Here is a 17832-nt window from a genome sequence, read left to right as displayed (position 1 = left end):
TGTTATTTTGCACAGCTATTGTTTACTTTAGAAAATAATCTGGTACGTTTTAACATCATTATTTATCGTATTTCTCTCTCCGGATTCTGATCAGGCATTCCAACGTTATCAAGCGACGGCAATTATGTTCGTACACCCCATGTTTCTATTCCCAATAGGTGTGTTGCCCACTCCCCCACACTTCGTAGCGCGCATTTTTTTTTAAAAAAAAATCTTTATTCGTCATAAATGAACACTGATGAATGACTGTGACAGATGACCGCCGAGCTGTATCAATCGCCACAATTCTGTCCCCGCCCATAGAACCAGCTGAGGCTTCGGCGTTGCCAAGACAACGGAAAGAAAGAACTCCACAGCGACGCGATCGGCCCGGAGGACAGTCCGCAGATGGCGGAAGGGAAGCTGCTTCGCGTGCTGCGGGGCGGCTCCGGGACTCGCTCGCTCTCCCTGGCACGTCGGGGGCTGCAGCACCCGCCCCGGGGCTTGGCCAGCTTGAGCAACCTGGAGCGCCTGAGCCTGCGAGACAACCAACTGTTCAGTCTCTCTCACGAAATGGAGGCTCTGAGCCGGGTGAGGGGAGGCAGAGGGCGAGATCCTGGCTTGGAACCGCAATTGTGAAGCAGGGTTATCATTCGCTTACCCCGATTGTAAGCTTTGTTACCCAGAATGCTGGCTTAAAGAGGTCTGTGACTGGTCCAGCCAGGCTCTTCTTGCATTGCTATGGAATGATCTCCTGCAGCAATCACCATTCTTCCATACTAAAGAACCTCTGATATTTACAAAGAAAGAACAAGGCGAAAACATTCACTCCATTCTTAATTTTTTTTTAAAAAGGATCTATATTATTACACTGAAGCTATCCTTAAACTGATGCTGTAACAATTTTTTAAATAATCTTGGTAATCTCAGCTGTAAACAAGATACTGCTGAATTTTGAATGAATATTTTTTCAATCCAGAATAATTTTGCAAGCCAAGCTGTTGGAAAATCTTTATTGAAAAAAAAATAGTATAGTTTGTAATACCCCCCCCCCCCAAAAAAAGAAAATTTGTTTCATGGTATAGTGGGTTCTTAAAGTGGGAGAATGTGACTCTGGTTAAGGCAGGAATAGTTATCCTCTAACATGGAATGAAGAAGCATTTTAAAATGAATTTTTCTTCTTTTGAAAAAAATAGATTTGCATTTTAGGTCTTTTGCTCAACATCTTTGAAACAATTGAGAACTACATAGTATTTTAACAATTTTGCTGCATGGCATTTTTTGGGGGGGTGATAAAATGTATATTATTTTGTGAACGAATAAATATGCTGCAATTGTAATAGTATAAACCCATGGCAGAATCAACATTTGATCATTGTTAAAGTTTCAATTTAAACCTCTCCTCTAAATAAAGGCTACTTACTGGGCTTGCAAAAATCTAAATATCTGGAACTGGAGAAGCTTCTTGAATGGGCAGCAAAATATTTTCAAACTAAGAAAGTTCAGTTGCCATTTGGAAAAAATACTTTGGGGACAACAATGACCTGGATGAGTGAAAGTCTCTACAGATATTCAGCAAAGTCATATTATTGCATCTTAAGATAGATACCTTCATTCATTGCATTGATATGATTTTATTGCTATTATGGCTTGTAATTCATAGTTTATAGATCACTTTGTTGTGTTATCCAGCTAATTTATTAATGAACTTGGACTTGGGGCAACATGTCAACCCAGTATTACTTGATATAAAATTTCATTGTACCAAACTTAATACCTAACTATACTTAGCCTTTAGCCATAAAAACTAGCTGGATAACTTTGGACTAGTCATTCTTGTTCAGCCTAACCAGTGGTGGGTTGCGTACCGCAACCAGCTGGAGCACTGGATACCATTTCGGTACAGTGCTCCAGAGGGCCCACCCGCCCGAGCTCCTTACTGGTGTTTAAAGGCTTCTGCGCTTCCACGCAGGCGCATGACATATACAGCGCCTGCGCGACGCTCTGGAGCAGCTGGAGCATCGCAGAGCGTACTGGTTGGAACGGGATTTGAAACCCACCACTGAGCCTAACCCACCTCACAGTGTTCTTGTGGGAAAAATAGTATTTATTTTATTAATTTTTAGTTACTTATTTGGTTTGTCAAGAATGTATGAGAAAGGAATATAAGTATGAATATAACATAAACATATGTATAAGCAGGTATACGTATATACATAAGAAATGAGCATAAATAGATGGGAACAGCAAGTCAGGGACAATAGGCACACTGGTGCGCTTATGCAGACCTCTTAAGAATGGGGTGAGGTCCACAGTAGATAGTTTAAGGTTAAAGTTTTGGGGGTTTGAGTCTGGTAGTGAATTCCAGGCATTGATCACTCAGTCATATTTCCTGCAACAGAGTTTGGAGCGTTTCACTTTGAGTTTGTATCTATTGTATTATTGCGGTTGAAGCTAAAGTAGTCTTTGACAGGTAGGACGTTGTAGCAGACAATTTTGTGTACTATGCTTAGGTCAGTTCGTAGATGGCATAGTCTAGGTTGTCCAGGTCCAAAATTTTTTGCCATAGGGTATTCTATTGCGAGCAGAGGAGTGGAGTACTCTTCTCGTGAAATACCTCTGGACTCGCTCAATTGTATTAATGTCTATTATACAATGTGGATTCCAGGCAGACGAGCTGTAATCGAGAATTGGTCTGGCAAAGGTTTAAATACCGCAAAGGTTTTGTATAGGAGGAAAATGTTTGTCACTTTTGAGTTATTTGTAAAAATAATAAAGATGGGATATAAATAAAAACATAAATACTGTATTCATCCGTACTTTGAGCTCCTGAATGAAAGCTTTTATTGAAAGCTTTCATTTCTTTAATAAAATCATAAGGACCATTCCAAGGAATTTGCATGCCATTCCATTCTATACAAAATCTTTTTATGATAATTCCATGCCATTTGGGTATCCTGCTATAATAATGTAGGATTTTACTTGTAGACCATTTCTCAATTTCAATTTAACTGACAATAATGCCCAGTTTTGTTTTAAGAGATAGAATTTCTGTTAGTATACTTGAATCACGGGATAGTTTCAGCTCTTAACATGATAGTTCAAAATTAGGTAGTACTAAATGTTCATGAGTGTCTTTTTTCAACCTTAGAGGAGAACTGATTAACATGATTTAATCAAATATCTGATTGTAGTTGAAGGTACTAAATTTGGGAAATAATAATTTTGAGGAAGTTCCAGAGCAATTGAAATATCTCATATCTCTGCAAAAGCTTTATTTGTTTGGAAACAAGATCACCAAACTGTCACCTTTAATATTTGGTAAGAGCATATCATGTTGTGTTCAAAATCAGATACTTTACTACCGTATTTACTATACAGCAGATATATAGCCACATATGTGCTATGCTATTTACTCAGCAGCAAATTATGCTATATGATAAAATCGCTACCCTCATCCCACTGTACTGAAATCACTTTTAATTTACATGTCCATTCAAGTGTATTATAATAACTTCTGTTGTATAAGCGTATGAAGGAAATGAAGAGTTTTAAAAGAAAGATATTTTATGGTCAATGTTTTAACTGATATAATCTCAGAAAAAAATCTGTCATGAGAAAAGAGGAATGTGTTTTCTAAAATATCTACTTTGTGGGATTTTAAAGAATCTTTTATGAGAAAGAAAAAGAAAGAAAACAAAGTCACCATCCCAAAAATCTACTCCAAATCCACTTCCGGAGGGAATTGCAAAGTTCTGCAGACGATACAGCGAATAATGTTGGGGTGACAGACGAAGATTCATGTCTATGCTCTTTGAAAAGGATTCTGTTCCTTTTTTTAAACGAAAATGTTTATTATGGTTTTATTAACAGTTGTTACTTATAAGCTGCTTTATCTGTCTTCAATCACTGGAGACTCGGTCCGCTAAGCATTCTTTGTTGCCAGTAGTTAAACTGAAACTGGTCCTAACAAAGCTAATGCAGAGATGCAGAAACAGGTTAGGTGTGATCCTTAAAAACTCCAAGTACAGCCCTCAGAATTCTGTGAATGCTCTTACTAAACATATTTTTTTTAGTAGAAATGAAGGTTAAAAAAATAAATGCATAGCGGAATGGTACTTATATGTACTTTTGGTTATTTAAAAATAGCATTATGACCACCAGGGATATATAAATAAAATGGAACATTAGGAGAATAGGCATAATATAAGACTTCATATTTCTGCAAAAGCTTTATTTGAAGGCCATGTTTGTTTATAGATGAATTGAAGAATTTAGAACTTCTCAATCTGAACAAGAACCAACTAAATGATCTTCCGCCAGAGATTTACAGGTATATTTGATAAATATCAGGATGAGGTTTTTCCTGAATTGGCTGCAATGGATAAGTTAGTTTTAATAACCCATCACTATTTTTGGGAGCATCAGCAGCTTTTGAATGATGAAAGCAGTGTTGCAATGTGATGCTTGCTGCAAGATCCATACTTTTTGTTGCTATGCCTCTCTCTGTGTGAGACATCCTAAGGCAGGTACAACATGGACCATGTGGGATGGTGTCTTGGTCTTTATAACAGTTTGACCCTCATTGCTGCCATCTATGGATGCCATTGTGTTGAGATAGATCCATATCTTTCTCATAGTATTTCACCATAACAATGTATTTTGCAATCTTTGCTTAATTTTCAAATATAATTTAATTTGGACTGTTTGACTGCAGTAGTCACACTTGATTTGTAGGATCTTTCTTTTATTGAATAACAATACTATATATAGCTATAATCCTGCTGTAATTTCTATTAACATTTTGAAGACTGGACTGTACGTGTGTGGTTGAGGGGAATATATGTTTATCTTACAAAAAAAGCTACTTAACAAAGAATATAAATACTTTTCCTAAGTCAATAGAAAGGACACAAACTCTTAGATTAGCATTAAAGGAGAGCCATTATTACAAGTCAGTGCAATGTAATGGCTAAAGTGTTGGATATAGAATAGGAAGATCTAGGTTTGGATCTTCTAAACTGGATCAGCTAGTCAGTCAGTCATTCTCACTTAGTTTGCCTCAAAAGGTGGTTATGGGGGAAAATAGGTGTTTTTGAATGAAATGTAAGATAAGTTTATATTTGATGTTATGTTTAACAATAGAATATAGTTAATTATTTATATCTACAGTTTCAGATCGTAGCTGAAAAAAGATATTTATATATCATTCCATTTATAAACAGTAGATCAGTGTTTCTCAACATTGCAGTTTTGTGACTCTATGCTGGCTGGGGATTTCTAGAAGTTGAAGTCAACACAACTCAAAGTTGCCAAAATTGAGAAACACTGATCCAGATCACTTTTCTCTTTGCTTAAGCACTATAAACCAAGGTGAACCCATAATATATTATAATTTCTATAAACTGTTTTATAAAATTTGCCAAATTTTAATTCCATGGGAGCTCTGTGTTGCACATCTGGACATATTCTGTAAGGTAGCCTATATGATATACTTTGGTTGAAAAAAGATTGCCCTATGATGCATTGTTTCATCCAGTTAAATGTTACAGGAACAAGAGTTGCCCATGTTGAACTGTATAGAACAGTCATAAACATAGATATAGGAAATGTTTTATGACATTTTGTACTATGTCATAAAGTGTTTTATGACCATTTTATATCAAAATATTTTAAAATATTTGTCAAATTTCAATTCCACAGGAGTCTTGCGTTCTAGAATTTGGATCAGTGGTGGGATTCAAATTTTTTTATTAGTGGTTCTGTGGGCGTGGCTTGGTGGGCATGGTGTGGCTTGGTGGGCATGGCAGGGGAAGGATACTGTAAAATCTCCATTCCCATCCCACTCCAGGGGAAGGATACTGTAAAATCTCCTTTCTTTCCCCACTCCGGGGGAAGGATACTGTAAAATTCCCATTAGCTCCCAATGAGCTGGGACTCAAAAGGCAGAGAATAGATGCGGGTGAGGCCAGTCAGAGGTGGTATTTACTACTCAAAATTTCTGCTACCGGTTCTCCAGAACTGGTCAGAACCTGCTGAATACCATCACTGTTTTGCACCCATTCTGTAAGTGAGCCCATTTGAGATACCTTGGTTCAAAAATTGTCTATGATGTAACATTTTGTCTAGTTATAGATTACAGGAACAAAACAAGTAGTATATAGATAGGTTGTTCAATAGTGATAAATATCAGTTCCCATAATATCCAGCCAATGTGGTGCAGTTGAATTATTGGAGTTGATATCTGCTGAAGGCTAGAAAGGCTGATTTGAGAATATACTATAAGTAATTTCATTAAAATTGATTTATATGCAACATTAGAGGCCATCATATATAAATAGTTGTTAAATATTTAAAAGCAAATATCCTCAAATACTTTCTTTCAATAGGCTTGAAAATCTTGAATGTGTGAGTTTAGAGAATAACAAATTGGAAAAGATTCCCAAGGAATTTTGTTACCTTCCGAATTTGCATGAACTTCACTTATCCCACAATTTCATCACCTCATTACCTGAAGACATCCAACATCTGGAAAATCTCAAGATCTTGATTTTGTCAAGAAATAAAATAGAATCGCTCCCTGATGTGAGTAGCTATGCTTGGAAAACAATGTATTATATTGTGATCATTAAAAAAGCTATGCCTTTAGGACATAAACAGTCCTAAATTGGCCAATTCACGGTCCCTCAGACTGTTGGTGGCCCGGACCAGCTGGGTGGGCAAGGCTAGGTGGTCATGTGACTGAGCGGGCATGGCCAATTTAGCAGTCCAAACAATACAGACAAATTAAACTTTAATTTGTTATGCTCCTGGGGGTGGAAAGCAGGTTAGTGAAGGGATGTGGCTGCCTTGGGGTGTGTATGAGGGACCGTGTGTGTGTGGGTGTGTTTGTGTATGTCCGTGTCCCTCCCTCCCTCTTTCTTTCTGCAGGCTGGGAAGGCCAAATTGAGTCGAAGCTTCCACACGTCCCATTTTTGGCCTCCCTGGTGTCCAGAAGGCAGGTAAGGGCCTGTGGGTAGGTGGGGCAATGTGAGTGGGGCAGCCCCGTGGTCCCGAATGGGCCAGATTAATGACTTTGGTGGGCTATATCTGGCCTGTGGGCCATAGTTTGAGGACCCCTGCTTTAGAAATTGGATAGGTAAATGAAACAGGCCTTCAGATGCTCAATCAAAAGAGCTAATGATGATGGAGCTTGGAGAGTCTTCTTCAGCAACATTTGGAGGGGTGAAGTTTTTCACTCTACTGCAAGGTGATCTTTTATGTATTCCTACAGTTAACTCATCTTAAAAGTTGCATTGATCAGTTTTGTTACTTGGTATGTAAATATGCAGCAGGTATATCCTAAAACTGGAGTCCCCAGTAACAATCCATGGACCAGTACCAAGCCACAGCATGACAGAATCTGGGCCATGAAAGCAAGCAACAGCCCATTCGCGGGATGCAGGCAGCATGCAAAACCACACCCCCTTCAGTCCATGGAAAAACCTCTCTCCGTGGAACTGGTCCCTGGTGCCCAGAACCTTGGGGGCCATTGCCCTAAAGTTTAGGGAAACAATAGTCAAAGGTTTTGTTTATGCAAAGTACATATAGTCCTTGACTTATGTACACAATTAGGATCAGAATTTCCATTGTTAAGTAAAGCAGTGATTAACTGAGTGGTGACCAATTGTACAACTTTTTCACCATGTTTCTTAACCGAATCACTGCAGTTAAGTGAAACCTGTGGTGGTTTAGCATGTCCAGCTACTCCCATTGACTTTGCTTGTTGGAACCTGATTGGAAAGTTGTTGAATGGCGATCACGTGACTCTGGGATGCTGCAACAGTTGTAAATACATTCCAATTCCAAAGCACCTGATTTTTGATCACACGGCTGAGAGGATGTTGTGATCAAATCCTTTCCCCTCTGTTGAGTGAGGGCTGTTCAATTTTGACATAGATGGCCTCATAGGTGATAGAACAAGACCAGATATGACATCATCTATTTCCAGTTTATAACACAAGTCCTTTCAACAGTTCCAAGAAGGCTTCACACCCATTTGCCTTTCTCAGGTGACCCTAATAACCCCCAGGTGACCCTCCAGATGGCCTCAGCGACTCTCTAAAACAGCGGCGTCAAACTCACATTGTCACATAGTTATCACGTGATGTATCATGACTTCTCCCCCCCTTCCGCTAAACTCAGTGTCGACGTGGCCTGCGCATGATGCAACTGACCCATGGGCCACGAGTTTGACATTCCTGCCTGCTCTAAAAGAATGCAAATGACCAGCTGTCTGCAAGGAGTATAAATCGTTCATTGACCACCATCCGGTCAGAGCTGAAAAAGTTTCTTGGATGAGAAGCAAAATGTCTCCCCCCAAAAACCCCAGAAAGTCCAGTTGGCTCTTGAAAAAACACCTTTGGGGCAACTATGGCCTGGATGACTGAGAATCTCCATAGGCAAAGACTGGAACAAAATAATGATACCGTAATAGCAAAAAAACTAAATTTAATATTCTTTGGGTTACATTTAAACATGATTGAATTGTATTAATTATTCTCCATGTTATTCTTTTATTATTTAATGATGATTGTTCGTTCTTTCACATTAAAATTGAAATTTGATGCTTACTTCTGAGGATGCTCTAGAAATACATTCCAGGAATTCAGTAACTTTATGCATGTTCACTTGGGAACACTCTGCAGCACAATCAAAGTAGGTCTACTTAGATTTGCGCTGAAGGACACTTATTTTAATATTATTAATTCATATTTATCATTTTTAATTAGGGAATCTGCAAGCTGGAGAGACTTAAGATTCTTGATGTTGCAGGAAATAATATTCAGATTTTTCCCAATGCAGTAAGTATGATTGTTAATCAATCTCTTCAGTGGAAACCTCCCTAACCAATCTTCTATTGAAGTCTAATGGTTGGCCTAGAAAATACTCAAATATAATGCATTTCCAAGAGTGCCATATAAATATATCAAGGACCCTTACTTGACTTTTGATATTATAGTTTTGTAATTGTGTATATGCTGTTATCGCATTTCAGTCTCACCAGTTTGTTTTTCTACATGAATTTTACCATTTTGTTGTTGTAAAAACACACTGTTGCTTAGTAAAATTTAACAAGTTTACACAAAATCACAGATGGTAAAGAATTACAGGTAGAATCAGCCAGATCAAAGGCTTGCTAAAACAAATCATGTACAATCAGTCACATAAGTCATTGAAATAGATCTCTAAGCAGACCCCCATCATTTTAGTGTAGCTATAGAAAAGGTTCTTTTTGGTGCTTTTAGATTGCAATACAAGAGACCTTTTCAATCTGGGCAGAAAAAAAAACATACTTTTTTCCAATTATTTTTGTAGCTTTGTTCTTTTATTTGTTTAAATATGATTACTTATGTTATCTGTCTGTCTGTCTGTCTGTCTGTCTATCTATCTATCTATCTATCTATCTATCTATCTATCTATCTGTGAAATTCAATTTTTTTACTACTGGTTCTGTGGGCGTGGCTTGGTGGGTGTGTCAGGAGAAGGATACTGCAAAATCCCCATTCCCTCCCCACTCCTGGGTGAAGGATATTGCAAAATCTCCATTCCCACCCTACTATGGTATTTGCTGGTTTTCTGAAGTACTCAAAATTTCCGCTACCGGTTCTCCAGAACCTGCTGAATTTCAGCTATCTATCTATCTATCTATCTATCTATCTATCTATCTATCTATCTATCTATCTATCTATCTATCTATCTATCTATCTATCATCTATCTCATTTGGAGGGCACTTGACTCCCCAAAAGACACTGGACAGCTTATAATTTGAAAAAATGCAAATAGCTAACAGTACTCCCAAAATTGTCAGGGGGCAAAAGCCAAACTATAGGCGTAAGATGTATGGCAAATAAATGATGTTAATGGGAAAATACTAAATATATTGTTTTATATTTAAAATGTTATTTTGTTATTTAAATAGATGGGATATCTTCAGCTTGAAGAATTTTACTGTGAAGATAATCCATTGCTTCAGAAAAACCCAGTTAGTGCCATACAAGAAGAGGACATTCTCACTCTTAAGGTTCATACAGAACAAGTACAGAAGTACATGTTCAAGAAACTATTGCTTTAGCATGATGTTTTCCCTAGATTTCAAATTTATATTTTGTTGTTCAAACAATTTCAAATAACTATTTTGTAACCTGGGACATATGTTGACAGTTATTCTTAATTATATGAGTACTGTATATTAGTTTTCAAGTTAAATGGATTGAAATGATTTAGCATAGTACTAAAATCCTTAATTGTATGAGTTTGAGATGATTAAAACATCAATTAAAACAGTGGTTGGGTTGAAGTGTAGTCCTAAATAATCCTTTGTTTAAAACATGGGCCAGTAAACAATCGGTTTCACGTAACACCAACCTATATAAGTAATGATTTATGAAATAAACTAGATGGGTTCACACTAAAATAAAAGAAGACATCTTATCACTCAGTAAAATGTATGAATCAGCCAATAATTCAGAAGGAAGGAGCATTTTTGATATACACTATGCATCAAATGTAAATGGTATCCTCTAAGGAGGAAGAATTCTTTTAAGGAACAGAGCAGGTAGAGCAGACGTAGTATTCAGCAGATTCTGACCAGTTCTGAAGAACTCATAGCAGAAATTTTGTGTTCGGAGAACCAGTAAATACCACCTCTGACTGGCCCCGTCCCATCTATTCTCTGCCTCCCCAGTCCCAGCTGATCAGGAGGGAATGGGGATTTTGCAGTAACCTTCCCCTGGAGTGGGGAGGGAATGGAGATTTTACAATATCCTTCCCCTGCCATGCCCACCAAGCCATGTTCATCAAGTCATGCCACACCCACCAAGCCACGCCCATAGAACCGGTAGTAAAAAAAAATTTGAATCCCACCACTGAGGTGGCGGACCTTTTATCAGGTTCAGCTGATAAATTGGGTGGTTATTTTTTTTGAGGGGGCGGTGCGATCTTTGAGTCAGTCTCGATCCTGGCAACTGCCTGAACAGGTCTCTTGGCAAGATTTCATAAATAGTTTGCCATTGCTTTCCTCCTAGAGGGAAGAGAGAATGAGAGGCCCAAGGTTACCCAACTGGCTTTGTGCCTAAGGCAAGACTAGAATCACGGTCTTCTGTTTTCTACCCTGGTACCTTAGCCACTACACCAAATAGGCTGCTATTAAATCAAGTGTGCATGCCTTGATTAATGCATGCTTGGAAATTATGCAGAATGCAGCAGCATGAGTGCTGAATGTTGTCTCTCAAAGGTCCCACAAAATCCATGTATCGAAACAGCTTTATTGGCTATGGGTTGCCTTCCACCCTCAATTCAAAGTATTCCTACTGGTGCATAAAGTATTGCATGGCTTAAAGTCCAGCCAACTACAGATTTACTTACGTACAATGGTGGGATTCAAATAATTTTACAACTGGTTCTCTGCCCTAATGATTTCTTCCAACAACCAGTTTACCAAACTGCTCAGAAAGTTAACAACCGGTTCTCCTGAAGTGGTGCGGACTGGCTGAATCCCACCACTGTCTACATATTCTAAGAGCCATGGTGGCACAGTGGTTGAAATGCAGTATTGCAAGCTAGTTCTGCTGACTGCCAGCAGTTCAGCAGTTTGAATCTCACAGATTCAAAGATGACACAGCCGTCCATCCTTTCGAGGTCAGTAAAATGAGGATCCAGATTGTTGGATCCAATATGCTGACCCTGTAAACTGCTTAGAGAGGGCTGTAAGGCACTGTGAAGCAGTATATTTCTAACTGCTATTCCCACATAGTCTCCTCCATTCTTTTAGATATCAGTGGAGCACATTCTGCAATTCTCAGCACAGAGGCATTTAACACCAGTAGTTACTTTTTTCTTTCCCTTGGCAGGGACCATTCCAAAAAACAAATTGCTACTTGAAAAAAGTACAATCTATCTCCTTATTAAGTTTGGAGGGGGTTACAAATATTTGTACTTATGCAGAGTTTTTGATGTTTTAGTATGAGGTCTCTACTGGTTTTCATTTTTTTGTCTTCCTTCTTAATTATGTTCTAATAATGGTTTTGTTGTATTTTTTCTCAGCTGCACTGTGCAATTGAAAAGACAGTGCCTTATAATTTTTCTAAATTAAAACCTCAAGTGACATATTTAAATTTCTATTACAATTCTTGTCAATAATATTTATTATTTTGTCTTTTAATTCCACAGGAAATAACAGCAAGATTTATTTTTACTCAGCTAGAAAACGAAAACCCTCTTTTATGCAGAGCAGTAAAACAAAACCCACAAGCACAGAATTTACTTTCCCAGAGGCAAGAATGTGCACACTGTGGACACAGCTTTCTGAGTATGTGGCTAGAATGCGTGCGTTTCATAGATATAAAACAGGTAAGTTACTTTGATACACATAGCAATAGAAATAGCAATAGCACTTAGACTTATATACCACTACATAATGCTTTTACAGCCCTCTCTAAGCAGTTTACAGAGTCAACATATTGCCCCCAACAATCTGGGTCCTCATTTTATCCACCTCGGAAGGATGGAAGGCTTGAGCCTGGTGAGATTCGAATTGCCAAATTGCAGGCAGCCGACAGTCAGCAGAAGTAACCTGAAGTATTGCACTCTAAACACTGCACCACCAAGACTCTTGCAATTTTAAGACTTTAACTTGATTTTATTGCCATATGCGTTTCTTATGCCAGTTTCTCTTCTGCATTTCATCAATAATAATAATTGGCTTCCAAGCAGAATCTTGATAAATTAAGGAAAGACTGCATATGGTCGAGAACTAATTTTCTATCAATGACCAACCAGATCTTATTTATACTCCTATACATTTTGCTCTTTGTGATTACTCTGTGCTTTTTAAAAATCAATTTATTCAGTCAGGAGTGTAGTTCTAAATAGGTACAGTATCTCAAAAGTAAACTCCATTGACTTCAGTCGGACATACTCTCAGGTAAGTGTGAGTGCAGCCATAATTTCTTAATTTGGATCTTATCATTTTTTTCATTATTACACCCCTCCAGAGTAACAATTTATCCATACAATATACAGGTAGTCCTCAACTTAAAACAGTTCATTTAGTGACCCTTCAAAGTTAAAACAGGATTGAAAAAAGTGACTTATGACCGTTTCCCACCCTTATGACCCTATGGTCATGTGACCAAAATTTGAATGCTTGGCAACTGGTCCCTTATATTTATGACTGTTGCGGTATTCTGGGGTCATGTGATCACCTTCTGTGTCCTTCTGACAAGAAAAGTCAATGGGGAAGTCAGAGTCACTTAACAATCGTGTTACTAACTTAACAATTTCAGTGATTCACTTAACAACTGTGGCAAGAAAAGCGTAAAATGGAGTAAAACTCTCTTAACAAATGTTTCACTTAACAACAGAAATGGTGGGCTCAATTGTAGTCGAAGGCTACCTATACTCTTATTTGAGGTTACATTGAGATAATGATTTCCTTGAGATTACTGTACATCTGTGTTTCTCAACCATGGCAACTTTAAAATGTGTGAACTTATACCGGCTGAGGAATTCTATGAGTTGAAGTCTACACATCTTAAAGTTGCTGAAGTTTAAAAAACATTAATGTATGCCAAAGATCGCTGGTAATGTTTACAAATGTGAATCAGAAGACTGATATTGAACCCCTAGGTAACTTTGATGCCTTCACAGTTCGGTCAATTCAGAATATGTTTATTGAAATAGAAGATGGATATAATGCTTTATGAGCAACACAATCAATTTTGAAACAACCCATCAGCATGTATACATTCATTCTTTTTTCCATCGAATGAAGAGCAATAGCGTAGAGGTTTGGTCAAAGATGAAGGCGAAGATTAAAGCAGCAGTTGGCTTAACATACACATTGCAAAGATAATATAACTGCTAAATGAGCAAAACAATGGTTTAAAGAGTTTCTCATTTTTTTTTAATGTACAACTATAGCTAAAGTAGAGGAACATTTAGGTGGCATAACTCTATTAAATATCCTGTCATTAGGAATGCAGTGGTGTGTCTAAAATTAAGAATAGAGCTCTTAAAACACATTTCTTTTTTTTTCTTTTGAAGATGTTTTGCTTCTCATTCAAGAAGCTTCTTCAGCTCCAACAGGATAGGGAGTGGAAGGATTTGTATTCCTTGCAGACAGCTGGTAATTTGCATCCTTTTAAAGGATAGCTGAAGTAGTTGGAGATTTATCTGTGTCCTTGGGTCACCTGAGTAGTGCTTCTGTAGTCTGCAATTTTTCTCTGGAAATCCATTCCAGACAACCATGACATGGATGACTGAGAACCTGTACAGCTATGGAATAAAAGTACAGAAAAACCATGCCTTCATCCACATTCTAATATTGCTATTTCAGCACCCAAGAATGAAGATGATGACAGTACCAGTAATTGCACTGTTCTACAAATAGAAGGGCAAAATTTAACATGCTACAAAGCTGATCATATGATAGAGAATATTTATTGACATTTCATAGAAGTTAGTGTATTATTTTCACGTAAACAATAAAGCACCTTAGTAGCTGCACCAAATATAGGATAAACTTTGGAAAGCAATACAAATTAGGCAATATGGTATTTCCACCCTTCCAGGAGAATATAAAGGGAGTGTAAATGTAAAAAAAGGGAACCTGGAAGTAGAAAAACTATGTTTGGAGAGCCGAGGTGGCGCAGTGGTTAGGGTGCAGTACTGCAGGCCACTTCAGCTGACTGTTATCTGCAGTTCAGCGGTTCAAATCTCACCGGCTCAAGGTTGACTCAGCCTTCCATCCTTCTGAGGTGGGTAAAATGAGGACCCAGACTGTGGGGGCAATATGCCGACTCTGTAAACCGCTTAGAGAGGGCTGAAAGCCCTAAGAAGCGGTATATAAGTCTAACTGCTATTGCTATTGCTATTATAAAGGAAAAACTGGGTTTAATATTAAAGTATGCTTCAAAATCTGATTGACCAGAATCTGAAACAAGGACATAATTTTATTTTATTTGTTAAATTGATATCTTTTTCTCTAGAAGCTTAAGCCTGCTTAGGTGGGCAATTGTCTTAATTTTATCATTAGTCCATTTCTTTATTCATGGTTATTCTGATGAGTTTTGCAGTTGTAAAAACATCCTTAGTTTCTTTTAAATAGATAACCTACAGGGAATAAATTCTACGTATGCTTGCCTGAGGGCTTTCATCTCCATAGAAAATCTGTAATATAATCAAAAATTGCTTTTGAAAGATAATGTTGTTTAAAGTTTTGGACTTAGAAAAGTCTATTTTGGAAAATTAATGTAATTGTATACAGTAATAGCACAAGGTTCAGTCATATATTCAGTTGAAAGCAGTTTAACAAGCATAAATTAAATTTATATTGTAATTGATTATTTCCAATTTCACAGTTGGACTGTGTCTGGAACATTGGGAATGGGTAGAAAAGAAAATTCTGGGAGAAAATCAGGGAATACCAAAACTTTCTTTGATCGGGACACTGAACTTTGTACATAATTATAACAAGAAATAAGTTTTACAGTAAAAAATGTTTTATAAAAATAAACAAACAGTACTTAAATTTTTGGACTTATCCCCAATTTAAACATGGGTATTACAAAATGGAGGCTTGAATGCAGAATTCAGCGACCCGAAGTGAAAATACATCAGTGCATTTGTGAACTTTTGTACAAGAACAAGCAGAACATTACTGTTTAATTTCAGAGATTACATTCTTGCATAAGAAATAATGAATAGGAGCAGTACCACCCATATAATGTATACATTTTAGTAGGGGTTTAAAATCTTATACAACAACTTCTATAAACAAGCTCTTGGACTAAGTTGAAAACAGACGTCATATAAACAAAATATTTTTTGTTTTGTAAATTATCTATTTTCTCTCAGTTACAGATATTCATTATCCATCTACCCAATGCATGTTTTTATGAGAAGCAGCCCAATTACTCTGGCTAAGTTCCCAAGAACACATGGAATTCTTTAAAAAACCTTCCATGCCATTTTGCAAACTATATTTGAGTGTCTTTTCCACATGGGAGAGTTGTTTGTGAAACACAACAAACAATTCCCCTCAGGCGAGCACTTAATTTCTTTTGACCCAACCAATATTTTTTTTAATACCTCAGTTCTTATCTTGCAGAGTTGGCATTTTGTGTGAATAAAGTAGAAAGCACATAATGGCATTTTGAAGGATTTTTAATTTCCTAAAAATATAAGTCATTTTCATATTTGACACTGTAAATATAAAATCCTGAATTTTACTGGTTCCAAGTTAAATTGGGGGGGGGGGGGAAGCAGTGCTATTATTTTTCATATAAGTTACCTGTAGAATAGAACTAAAAGTTTGGACATAGATGTGAGAAGAACAAATTGAATCTCCATTAAGCTACAAAGTTTATTGACTTAATCTACCTTTGGGGAAGTCAACTACATTGGCCTTCTATGGTTGTCAAAAGGACAAAATACTTCTTTGGGTTAGTGTGGGAAAGCTGAGGAAAAATATAATAAATCAAAAGAGGTACTGGTTTTAGTATCTATGTGATTGTACTGACCATCGGAAGCTATTATTATAATAAGTTGCAACATTACTCAGCATAAGGAGAAAAATTATTTTTATTTGATTGAATTGTATATTTACTCTTGATATAGAAGTGGACATCCATTTACAGAAATTCAAAATTGAATTAGGTATTGTTCTCATACATCATTCCAGCCTACCCTGTCCCAAACTGCTGCTCCTTTTCATCCTATTGATTGTCTGAATGAAACCAGTTATGGGTTATAAGCTGCCTGTCCTACTGTTTAGATTAGAACAACCTCAAAAATGTCCATGCTATCTTCATGGTATGTAGTGATTTGTTAATAATCCTCATGCATTTAAATGGTGGCTAAAAAGAGAACAGTATTTTATTTTCTCCTTTCTGCAAGCAACAAAACATATAGAGTTGTGGGACAGAATTTTCACAAGCTCATGATCTACTTACTCCAGGAAGGCAGTATAGTATAGATATGTAGAGGATTAAGGATTGTGTCTGTGTATATCTATCTGCCAATCTCCTTCTCTAAGATTTTTAATCTGAGGTCACATGAGTTTTAGTAGACTTTATTTCTTAATACAACCTCAGAATATGAAATCCTGATTTCTAGGTTTAGGTTCTGTTCTTCTAATTGCTACTTTTTAAATGCCATTCAGTAAATTTGTTTTCCCTTGTTAACCTATTTTCCTTGCCTGATTATATTGAACTAGATTGTTCTTTACATATTCAGAATCCCTGGCAACTTCAGAAAATTCCTTAACTGCAGATGTGGTTTATATCATTTATCAGAAAATATGAAGTTTGGAAGTGTTTATATTATGAGAGGGATTAAAAGATATTTTTGTAGTAAATTATAATGTACAAAAAAGAAATGCAAAATTCTGTAACCTAAACGTCACATTTTCTTCTATTTATTTTTAGAAGCGAATGAAGACAAGCAAAAACTTGAAGCTTTTACCTGTGAAGTCACTACTATGTTCATACACATGTTTTTACCACCGTGATCATGAAGTCTTTGGAATCTCTGTATTGTAGAGCACACAGTGAAAGAGTACCTCAATCAACTTGCAGCTATTACAGTTTCCCTAAGACCTTTAAAACCTGAAGCCAGTATTTATTGCTACATCAGTATTTAATTAAAAATTAATAGTTTTTTTGGAAGCATAATTTCAGAGAAGTGATAGCTGATAATGTGTTTTGGCAAACTAGACTCCATTTCTGAGAGTAGATTTAGTTGGGCAAGCAGCATTATTTAGCTTTCAGGTAATGTTTTATAATGTAAGCTAACTGATCTGGATTATATTA

The 17832-nt window shown here is 36.9% G+C and overlaps 1 protein-coding gene across 1 annotated transcript; it reads left to right on the top strand.

Annotated features, from left to right (window-relative positions):
* The first annotated feature begins 387 nt into the window (after window positions 1-387).
* LRRC69 (leucine rich repeat containing 69) lies at window positions 388-17562 on the top strand. Its single transcript, XM_087703854.1, has 8 exons — window positions 388-570; window positions 3174-3300; window positions 4240-4312; window positions 6369-6564; window positions 8751-8822; window positions 9942-10043; window positions 12191-12370; window positions 17449-17562. The coding sequence occupies exons 1-8, from the start codon at window positions 388-390 to the stop codon at window positions 17560-17562; spliced, it is 1047 nt and encodes a 348-aa protein (XP_087559980.1).
* Window positions 17563-17832: the final 270 nt, after the last annotated feature.

Source organism: Thamnophis sirtalis, unplaced genomic scaffold (genome assembly GCF_051295495.1).
Source record: "Thamnophis sirtalis isolate CommonGarterSnake01/CBP01778 unplaced genomic scaffold, rThaSir2_p1.2 scaffold_2, whole genome shotgun sequence".
NCBI classification, from domain to species: Eukaryota; Metazoa; Chordata; class Lepidosauria; order Squamata; family Natricidae; genus Thamnophis; species Thamnophis sirtalis.
Note: the sequence above shows the minus strand (reverse complement) of the source record. Positions and strands in the feature narration are given on the sequence as shown.

What these genes read in the sequence shown, in the direction of transcription:
- LRRC69 (XM_087703854.1), top strand. Translation starts at nt 388, where the DNA reads ATGGCGGAAGGGAAGCTGCTTCGCGTGCTGCGGGGCGGCTCCGGGACT. An exon ending in ACTGTCACCTTTAATATTTG is followed by an intron (nt 3,301 to 4,239) that starts GTAAGAGCATAT and finishes GTTTGTTTATAG; the next exon opens with ATGAATTGAAGAATTTAGAA. An exon ending in GTTTCATAGATATAAAACAG is followed by an intron (nt 12,371 to 17,448) that starts GTAAGTTACTTT and finishes ATTTATTTTTAG; the next exon opens with AAGCGAATGAAGACAAGCAA.